Source organism: Sorex araneus, chromosome 3 (genome assembly GCF_027595985.1).
Source record: "Sorex araneus isolate mSorAra2 chromosome 3, mSorAra2.pri, whole genome shotgun sequence".
Lineage (NCBI taxonomy): Eukaryota > Metazoa > Chordata > Mammalia > Eulipotyphla > Soricidae > Sorex > Sorex araneus.
The window spans coordinates 152,544,581-152,555,551 of record NC_073304.1 but is presented as its reverse complement, the minus strand read 5'-3'; the positions used below and the strand labels follow the sequence as shown (position 1 = coordinate 152,555,551).

Here is a 10,971-nt window from a genome sequence, read left to right as displayed (position 1 = left end):
TCTGTGGACTCCTTGGGTGGAAGCTACTCAGGCTCCCTTTTTGGGAGTAAAACTGCCACAAACTAGAAGGGCAATAAGGGTTCAGGGATGGCAGGGTGGGTGAAGATGGAACTTATATAAATATCGAAACAGGAAGCAGAAGAAGCAGCAAATAATAAAAAGGAAAAGAAATAAACTACGTAATACCAAATCTTCAAGCCAGAGATGTCAATACAAAAATTTAAAACAAACCTTGGGAATCATTAATAGAAATAAAGCAACTATTTTATCGACATACTAGGCTTAGACCTGTCTTAACAAGCAAGCCTAATAATAGCACCATGGTTAGACTCTTGCCTGCTTTCCCAAGACATCATTTTACAATTTATTACGCAAACAAGGGATCAAATATCTCTCTCATCCACCTAATGTGATCTTTTTATACACATACTGCTAGTAATAGGAAGCCCCCTTTGGAACAGCTGAAAATCTTTTAGCAAAAGCTTTGAAGATGAGCTCATGAACTCAGTTTAATATCACTTTAATTAGGTTAAATAGAACTCCAACGTGTAGGTAGCTGCCCAATCAGAATCCACTGTTTCTAAGTTAATCAGTCTGTGGCCCACAGCCCCCATACCCCAACAGAAACAACTTAAAACTCCATTTTGACTCAAAAACCTACATGTAACAAAGTGAAAGGACTTATCTCCATTCTCTAACATCTCAATCACAGGTTTTGTTTGCTTGGTTTCTTCCCCCCCCATAAAAAAACCTATCTAAGGACTACTTACCAAAACCAGTAAGAAAATGAAAGCCTGCATATACTGGAGTTGTTCCACTACAACCAGGTTGCATATAATTACATCAATCGATTCCACATACACTCCACAACTGTGACCAGGACAAAGTTTATAATAGAAAAACTGTAAGAAATAGGCTCCTAACTACCTAAGCTGTAAATTTCAAAAGGGTATGAAAACTAATATAAATTTGAGACTCCCTTTACAGTTCAAAGAAATAGACTTTCTGTAAAAATATATAGTTTTTACAGACAAATACATTTACAAGCTGTTTCTGTCTTAAAAATTAGGACACTCCACATTTGTAACTGTAATAATTGAGCCTTAAGTCAAGTATTCTTGGCCATTACTAGGCTGATAAACTAAGAATCATCCAAACCAAGCCAACTAGAACAAGTACAGGTATAAAAAGTCCTGAACACTTAAAAGACTTCTGGGAAAGTTACTTTTCGAGTGAGGAAGAAGCTTCCCCCTTCAAACTCTTGTACAGTGCTGAGGCTTCTAGTCATAGCTATATCTTTAATCCATTTTACACAAATCACTGGCATTGTTAGTGCTTCTAACACCATCAGAAATTAATGAGTTCAGTGGGCATATTTGATGAATTCTATGACTAGCCTGGCTACCGGCCACTCTTCTGGTTCTAGAAAAGGAAAAATTAAGTCTCTCCACCCTACCATTTTCACTAACTATAAAGTTCTCCTCCACGGCCTCCTGAAGTTTTCCTGTTGCTGAAACTGAACTTTGCTTCCTTCAGACAGTGACTCTTCAAAGGGGAACTACTTTTCCCATGTATTTATTCCTATTAGCCACAATCCTCTTGCCACTTGCTGTTCTACTCAGCCAGAGTAGAACTCTTGGAGGTTACAGCCTGGGCAGCTTGAAGTCCAACTTCATAAATACATTTGATTTCACAGCAGTCGTTATGTGGTTTTGGTGGCTGGAGTTGGTTAAGAGTCAATTATTGCACTTCAAAAGGCTATCTTATCAGATATGCCAAACCAGCTCCTACTCCAGCAACACCTGCAAAAGCCAGCAGCACATTTCTGATGCCGCCTTCTAGATCCTCTACATGGAAGAACTCCACAAACCCATCCTAGAAAAGAAAAAAGAAACAGTCACTTCTCAAGCATGGGTTTCCACTGCATTAAAAACTATTGGAAGAAGGTTGATTAATACCCCCCAAAGCAACTAAGAACCAAGCGGTTCAAAAAGCCATCTCTCATTCAGCTCAGTATGCAGGAAGACAGCAGTTAAGCTTGACTTTTCAACAATTACCTAGGCCATGTCAGCAGTGTGATGTAGGCACAGCAGGGAACACAGAAAAAACTGTTGGCCCAAAGAAAATTCCCAGTAGTGAAATTCCTTGAGAATGACTCCAAGATATGCACCCACATCACAAAGTTCATCCTCACTCTTCACTTTTCCAACCTTTTTGTCTTACTACCTCACATGCCTTAAACTCTCTGCAAAATGCTCTCACCCATTCCCTACAGTTAAGATAGAAAAGTTTTTTTAACCTTTTCAGGGGAATCCTACTCAAAAAGACTTGGTTTAACTTAGATAAAAAGACCTAAGCATTTACCCTCAAGTTCTACCACCTGGTTCAACTTTACAAGACCAGCATTTCTCAAGGCGGTTAAGCACCTCCTGACTCAGAACCACCTAAGATGGTTTTAAAATACCTACGAAGCACTGGCTTCGCATATAGCTATCAGGTTATGCTAACAGACGGATGTGCCCAGAGGCTCGCTAAGAGTGATCCCGGAACCCAGACTAACAGACACCTGGCTCCACCCCCTATTCCAATAGTAAAGGGAGGGGCCATGAATTTATTTTATTGCCATCCCAGGTGACTTATTCCTCTGTAGTGCGTTTGAATAGACTGGCAAGGAGTACCCAGGCTCGTTATTAAATGTCCAAAGCACCAGGCTCAGCCCCAAGCTCCACAGCAAGCCCAAAGGAAAGGATTTCTGAGGCAACAATTTTAGGCAGCCAACACTACCATTCTTAGAGCTGTCCACTAAAATCAACGTCAAGCGATCAACATGAAGCTCTCTGGCCAGCCCCGTCTTCCCTTTCCACTGCTCCCCCGTCTTGCAGAGTAAGCCACACTTACCCAGCCTCTTTGTTTGAGGAGCCAGTCTCGTTTCGTCCTGACCAGAACGTCCGTGATGCTCTCTGCTAATGGTTCGATGCAGCTTTCTTGGTTTATACTTTTCAAGTGTTTGGCTACAAAGGCCCCAAAAGAAATGAGAGTCACAATCCTGCCCCAGTTTGTTACTCCGTCATTGAAAACGTGGACCATCACGCGAGACAGGGACTTGACGTCGTCCTCGTTTTTGATGTCCAGTTTCCGCAGCATGCCTGACAGGGGGAGAGAAGCACGAGGATGCTCAGGGCCGCCTTTGTCTGCGCCCCGCCCCCCACGGCGGGCCCCCCGAGCGCCCCCCACGCCCCGGCCCACCCTTTCCGGCCGGAAACAATGCCGGCCCGCACCTTGGAAGGCCGTCTCGTGGTTGCGCTGCACCCCGTCGCCCACTCGCCGCAGTGTCTCCAGCGCCTTCCGGCTGGCGGCCCCGGGCGCGCCCAGCGGCTTGGCGTCCTTGGCGCCCGCCGCCTGCTCCCGCAGGTACCGCGAGATGATCTCCAGCGACAGCCGGTACAGCCCGTCGTCGTCGTCCTCGGCCGGTGGCGGCGTCGAGGGCAGCGAGCCGTCCGTGCCCGCGCCCGCCTCCCCGCCCAGGCGCAGCCGCGGCAGGCCGGCCGGCCGCTTCCCGAGCGCCTCAGGCTCGTACCCGTCCAGCTCCTCCTCGGGAGACACCATGGCGGCGGCCGGCCCGGCCATCTCGTCCGGCGACGGCGCGCGGCTGCCGGGCGCGAAGACCAGGCACCGCCCGGGGGTCGCCGTGACGTCGGGGCCCTCGGCGCCAATGGGCGCGGGCCGCGCGACCCTCCGCGCGTCGGGCGCGAGCGTGGCCGGGGGGCTCGCACGGCCGCTTCCGCCCAGCTCGGCGCCGGCGTCCCCTCCCCCGCCCGCGCCCCGGGCCTCCTTCCTCACGCCGACCAGCCCCGCGGCCGGGGGGGCGCCGCCGCCGCCTGCGCCCAGGCCCGCGCCCCCGCAGTACAGGTTGAGCCCGATGACCGCGTTTCTCGTCAGGCCGAACATCTCCAGCTGTCGCCGAGGCCGCCGGGCTGAGGAAGGGGGGCGCGCGACGCCCTACCCTGAAGGAAGCGGAAGTGGGGTGTGCGAGAGCGCTCCCGGACGGCTGCTTTAGGCCCGTCCCGGCCGGTGGCGTCAGCCGCCTCCGAGAGCCCCGGCCGCCAAACAAGGGAAGGGGCGGGGCTTCCGGCGCTGCGCACGGCCCTGAAGCCGGGGGGCGGGGCCTTCCGGCGCTTGGCGCCGCCCTCCGCCGGCGCGTTACGTAACGGCGGCCCCGCGCGGGCTCTTGGGCCGGCGGCTCCCACGTGTGGCCCGCGTCGGCTTCGGGGGCAGTCTGAGCTGGGTGGACCTGCCGATGCCTCCGTGTCCGAGAGTTCCTTCCACACGTCGAGCCCCCGGCCGCGGAAGGAAGGGCACGAGGAAGCCCCGGGAGGGCATCGCCGGTCTGAGGGTGGGGCCGAGAGCGGGCGCTCGGGGCCGCTGGTGTCCATCCCTTTGGCTGCAGCCCTCAGTGGACGCTCCGTGGCGGCCGCCCCGCGGACCACGCGTGCGAGCTGACCTTCAGCCCTCAGCGCCGCGAGGTTTGCCCCCGGCTCCTCCTTACCTCCGCCAGCCTCTCCTGGCATTACTCTGTTGGCGCCTCTCCTGAGACTCTTAACACGGTTTATTTTTATATTGATAATAAGGCACCTTTGACCCTTCTAGGACAAGGATCCTGTTTCATGCTGTATGTTTCAGTTAATTGTGATGGATGCAATTGCTTTTTCTTGAAAGTTTTATTACTTTTTTTTTAGCTAGCATCTCCTAGGGTTGGAGCCCCAAGTTCGACACCCACACCACGCCCCACCCCCAACTCCTACACTGCTGGGTGTGGCCCCAAACCAAAAGAATAATAATAATAACTAAAATTCAAGACAAGGCATTTGAAGGGCAAGAAAGAGAAAAGGTTCTAATTGGGAAAAAAAAGAGGGTCCTATCTCCCCAGATAAAATAAGGATATCGGGCTTCCATCATTTTTTTTTTTATGTTTTGGGGCCACGCCCAGCGATTCTCAGGGCTGCTCCTGGATCTGGGCTCAGGAATTACTCCTGGCGATGCTGAGGGAAACATGGATACCAAATATCAAACTTTGGTTGGCAGGTACAAGGCAAGTGCCTTACCCTCTACTATCTCAGCAACTCTCCTCCTATTTGAGGGGCTGGAGCAATGGTACATCAAGTAGGGTGCTTGCCTCCCACGCTGCTGACCTGGGTTTGATCCCCAGCATCCCAGATGGTCCCCTGAATCCCATCAGGAATAATTCCTGAATGCAGAGCCAGGAGCATCACCGGGTGTGGCCCAAGAACCAACCAACCAACCAAACAAAACAACACATATTTGGGCAGGAGGGTGTGGAGAAACTGCAGTGAATAAGAGATGGTGTCCTTGGAGGCTAGAGAGCTAGTTAAGGCATTTGCCTTATATACTGCAGACCCCAGTTCAATTCCAGGCACTTCTGATGGTCTTCCTAAACATCCCAGATATAATCCCTGAGCACCTCCCATGTGACCAAAAAAGAAAAAGAAATGGTTTCGTTATATAAGGAAACTTTAACCTTGGATAGATAGCAAACATTATAGTAATAGATGGCATACAGTCTGCAGGAGGCCAGCAGCATTTGGTGGTTGAGATGTTAGAAAATTCATTTTAGGCTAGGAAAACTGCATGGAAGAGTTAGCTTTTCTGTTGGCTTTCTCAAATTATCTGGTAGTGAAAGGGAAAAAGATTTAGGAAAATAGCAAGTGCAAAAGTTTTTCAGAGGCTGCAAAAGGAAGTGAATTGCAAGTTTCACTTTGAATGTTTAGCCAGAAATTTCAAGTACTCAGCAAACCTGTGGCATGTTCTTATTCACTCTCCATGCTTCCCAGTGCCTATTTAACAGCTTCTCTTCTGTCCCAACCATCAGTATTCCTTTAAAAAAAAACAAAACATTTTGAGGTCACAACCAGTGATGCTCAGGGCTTACTCCTGGCTCTGCACTCAGGAATTACTCCTGGCTGGGGATTGAAACTGGGCTGGCTGCCCAAAAGCAAAGAACCTACTCCCTACTGTCACTCTGGCCCCACCACCAGTATTCCTTTTTCCATTTCTTACTCTCAGCTATCAGTTTATTTCACTGAGATAAAGGAAATAATCAGAAGATAAAATTCATTTCTTGCCACCAAATCTACTCATCTACTCTGATCGCCTTTTCCTATTGTTAAAAATGAATGGACTAGGGCTGGAGAGAGCACAGCGGGTAGGGCGTTTGCCTTGCACTCGGCCGACCCGGGTTCAGATCCTAGCATCCCATATGGTCCCCTGAGCACGGCCAGGGGTAATTCCTGAGTGCAGAGCCAGGAGTAACCCCTGTGCATTGCCAGGTGTGACCCAAAAAGCAAAAAAAAAAAAAAATGGACTGGGGGGAGGCACCGGCCCCTCCTGCCGCTGCCGAGATGTGATCCCGGGGGCCGCACACGTGTGCGGCCCCTCCGCAGCTGCACGAGTGTGAATCCAGACCCAGCTAAACCACTTTCGACATGGGCATCTTCTTGCAGAATGTCTCCAGCCTGAGAACTAAGCTGCGACCCCATGCCCGCCCAGGAAGGGAAAGGTATTTCTCTCTCTCTCGCCTGTCCCTTCCCGGGGATGAAGGGCGTGCAGACCGCCATATTATGACGACCACAGATGGGGTTTACAAGCTTGCAATGATCCAACATCTGAAAGAAATCTCCCTGGACTTAGTTGTTAAAGTACAGAAATCCAAAACTGCGCCACACGACCTCATTTCTCTTCACAACAGGTCTGACTCTAGTGGGGTGCTCCTAACAATAATGGTGAGGTTAGTGTTGAAATATTGAATGTAACCAAAGTAAATAGAAAGTAAAGTGAAAATTATCAGTTACAAGGCGGGGTGGGGGTGCGGGGGTGGGCGGGATGGGAGGTGTACTGTGGTATTTTTTTTTGGTGGTGGGATATGGGCACTGGTGAAGGGATGGTTGTTTCAGCTTGTATTACTAAGACTTAAGCCTTGAAAGCATTGTAATTTTCCACATGGTGATTCAATAAAATAAAATTCTTATTAAAAAATTAAAAAAAATAAAAATTGAAGTGTAACTAAAAATAAATGAATGGACTGGGGAGAGAGAGAGAGAGAGAGAGAGAGAGAGAGAGAGAGAGAGAGAGGAAGGGAGGGAGGGGAGGGGGAGGGAGAGGGAGAGAGAAAGAGGAAGGTACTTGCCTTTACGTGACAGACCCATATTCAATACCCAAACCACATATGGTCCCCTAAGCTCTGCCAGAAGTGATCCCTGAGTGCAGAGCTAGGAGTAAGCCCTGAGCCCTGTGGAATGTAGCCCCAAAACAAAACAACAGCAATGAACTGTGGGGCCAGAGAGCTAGTACAGCCAGTAAGCTGACCCTGGTTCAATCCCTGGCACTACATACATTCCCCGGAGTCTGCCAGGAATGATCCCTGAGCACAGAGCCAGAACTAAGGTCTGAGTATCACTGGGTGTGGCCCCCCAAATAAAGAATTTTGGGGCGTGGCAAACCCAGGTTCAATCCCTGGCACTGTAATCCCTCAAGCCCCAACAAGTGTGATCCCTGAAGGCAGAGCCAGGAGTTCTGAGCACCAGTGTTTTGTCCCAAAACTAAAAATAAAATTTAAAAATGGAAAGTTTTTCCTCCTGGAGCACATATCTGGCGTGTCGGTACCCCCTCCCCAGGCCTGCAGTGAATCCTCTGCTCAGCACAGGTCCCCGGCCAGAGCCCAACCCCACGACAGGCTTCCCCAGAGCTCAGCTGGGTGTGACCAAAACCAACTTAAGAAAACAAATCTTGCCTTTCTCTTTCTTTGCTCACTTATTTCCTCTCTGAAGAAGCATGTGTTCTCTCTTGAACACATTTCCCTCTTTCTCTCCTCTCACATATTTCTAAGCAAGTTTCAGTCAAAAATTATCTTGTGAGGGGCTGGAGAGATAGCACAGTGGGTAGGGCGTTTGCCTTGCACTCGGCCAACCCGGGTTCAAATCCAGCATCCCATATGGTCCCCTGAGCACAGCCGGGGGTGGTTCCTGAGTGCAGAGCCAGGAGTAACCCCTGTGCATCGCCAGGTGTGACCCAAAAAGCAAAAAAAAAAAAAAAAAAAATTATCTTGTGAGCCAGAACTATTGTACTGTGAGTAAGGCACTTGCCTTGCATGCAGCTGACCCAGGTTTGATCCCCAGCATCCCATATAGTTTCCCAAGTCTGCCAGGAATTATTCTTTAGTGCAGAGTCAAGAGTTACCCTGAGCACCGTGGAGTTGGCCCAAAAACATAACAAACGAAAAAAACTATCTTGCTTGAAAAAAAAAAAATCTGGGCCACAGAGATGCTCAAATGACTTGAATGGAAACTTTGCGGCAGACAATCCTGAGACCCCTCACCTCAGCACCCGGGTGTGGCCTCGGTCTCAATAAAATGACTTTCTTAGAAGGGCTTTGAAAAGTTTCCTAAAACCAAATTGTGTGTGTGTGTGTGTGTGCGCGCACGCATGCAGTAAATAATTTTATTTCGGGAAACAGAACAAGGGAGACACAGAGAGAAAAGCATAGAGAACATGGACTTCTCAAAGCAGGGAGAGCAGAGCACACATCTCAGGCCGGGAAGCGGTGACCCCAGAGTAGGGGGACACTAGAGCCATGATCCGGTGATATTCCCCCATCAGCGAGAATCTTCAAGGTTCTTCCTTGCTCACCTTTCTTCCTGAATTTATTTCCACCAGGCCACTAAAACCATTCTCTCAAGGTCACCACATACTAGGCAGACCTGGCCAGCGGTAGTCCTCGCTCATTTGACTTCTAGCAGTCAGCTGAGCGGAGACTCGCTTCCCATTTGTAGCATGGAGCCACACGTACTGGTGCTGGGAGCCACACAACTCCCAGCTCAGGGTGTGAGGGGGCAGGGTTGCTCCTGGCCCTGGTTGGCCGGTTACGCTGTCTCTCTGACCCAATCATTCGCTTCTTGGGGGGTGGTGTAGAAGGTCCGTGCCATGCCCTCCCTCAGGGGCTACTCCCAACTGTGCTTAGGGGACGCTATGCAGCTCAGATCCAACCAGCTTTGACTGCTTTGGCTTTCTGCAAGTCCAGTGCTCTCCTTCTTTTGGTAGTGACTACAACTAGCAGGACAGGAGCGGGGGTGGGGGTGGGGAAGAGGACTGCGGCCTCAATCCCACCTGCTCCGAGGTCACTCCAGCTCAGGAGAACTTTGGGGCTGGGAATGGAACCTGGGCCTCCTGCAAACAAAACATGTGCTCTAGCCCACTGAACTCTTTGACCTCATCATTCCTGTCTTGAAACACTTTCTTGGTGTGTTTTAGGGCAACAGTGATATTGACATTTCCTCTTGCACTGACCTCTCTTCAGTTTTATTCTTTTCTTTTTGCTTTTTGGGTCACACCTGACAATGCACAGGGCTTACTCCTGGCTTTGCACTCAGGAATCACCCCTGGCGGTGCTCAGGGGACCATATGGGATGCTGGGAATCGAACCTGGGTCAGCCTCGTGCAAGGCAAACGCCCTACCCGCTGTGCTATCGCTCCAGCCCCTCTTCAGTTTTATTCTTACCTTCTTTTTTTGTTTTGTTTTTCGGTGACACCTGCTATGTTCAGGGGTCACTTCTGGCTTTGCACTTAGGAGTTACTCCTGGCAGTTTTCGGGGTGATGGGGATGATGAGGATCAAACCCAGGTTTGTAGGGAGGTGCCCTACCTGCTGTATAATCATTCCAGCCCCTGACTGATCTCTTCTGATGAGAAAAAAACATTCACCCTGTCTCCTTCCTGGCCAGGGCTGAGCAGTGCCAGATACTATACAAGTGAGCGGCTGAATCAGAATGTTTATAGCCTGAGATACACAAGACTGGAAAAGCGACCTGTGGTGATTTTATTGAGGGTTTTGAAAATCAAAGAGCTATGAACTCTTTATGCAGTGGGGAGGGAATTTTGGGGGTCACACTCAGCAGTGCTCAGGGATTGATCCAGGATCAACAATATGTAAGCCAAGTACTTTATTTTTTATTTTTTGATTTTTTGGGTCACACCTGGCAATGCACAGGGGCTACTCCTGGCTTTGCATTCAGGAATTACCCCTGGCAGTGCTCAGGGGACCATATGGGATGCTGGGAATCGAACCCGGGTCGGCTGCATGCAAGGCAAAAGCCCTACCCGCTGTGCTATTGCTCCAGCACACAAACCAAGTACTTTAATCCCTGCACTAGCTCTCTAGCCCCAAGAACTATGAACTCTCTGGGTTATTTTGGGTTGCGTGGGATTGAACCCAGGGCCTCATACATGCAACACATACTGCCACAGTCATCTCCAGCTTTTAGAGAGCTCCAAGCATTTCCAGGCAGCTGGGATCCACTGAGTGTGATACAGGCTCTGATGCAGGTTTGTTGCTTGAGTTTTGGAACAGACTGATGAAGAAAGGATTGGCAGCAAAGAAATAAGTTAGGAGGCACATGCAATAAGATATAGGCACAAATTAATGGTGATTTCTATGTGGGGGGCATTAGTGGAAATGGAACAGTTCTACTGAAAGGCAACGGAGCAGGGTTCACTGAAGATGCTGGAGCAGAGTGACGTTAGCATCAAACACATTCACACCACATGAGATGAGCAGGCAGAATACATCCAGGCTCTTTGGGACTATTTTATTTTTTATTTATTTATTTATTTATTTTATTTTTTAAAATTTATTTATTTTTAATTAGAGAATCACCGTGAGGGTACAGTTACAGATTTATACACTTTTGTGCTTATACTTCCCTCATACAAAGTTTGAGAACCCATCCCTTCACCAGTGCCCATTCTCCACCACCCGTATACCCAGCGTCCCTCCCACCCTCCCCAATCCCATCTCCCCCACACCCCACCCTGCCACTGTGGCAGGGCATTCCCTTCTGTTTTCTCTCTCTAATTAGCTGTTGTGGTTTGCAATAAAGGTGTTCAGTGGCCGCTGTGCTCAGTC

The 10,971-nt window shown here is 49.5% G+C and overlaps 1 protein-coding gene across 2 annotated transcripts; it reads right to left on the bottom strand.

Moving 5' to 3' along the window:
* Positions 1-734: 734 nt before the first annotated feature.
* On the bottom strand, positions 735-4,118 carry MCL1 (MCL1 apoptosis regulator, BCL2 family member). Of its 2 annotated transcripts, XM_004618071.2 has the most exons (3): positions 3,279-4,114; positions 2,899-3,146; positions 735-1,875 (listed from the first exon to the last, which is right to left on the bottom strand). In XM_004618071.2, exons 1-3 carry the CDS (start codon positions 3,946-3,948, stop codon positions 1,759-1,761), a joined length of 1,035 nt encoding a protein of 344 aa, XP_004618128.1. In that variant the 5' UTR covers positions 3,949-4,114; the 3' UTR covers positions 735-1,758. The 2 variants fall into 2 exon arrangements, with proteins under 2 accessions (XP_004618128.1, XP_054988569.1); XM_055132594.1 differs by lacking the exon at positions 2,899-3,146 and having other exon boundaries at positions 3,279-4,118.
* Between the last annotated feature and the right edge of the window lie 6,853 nt (positions 4,119-10,971).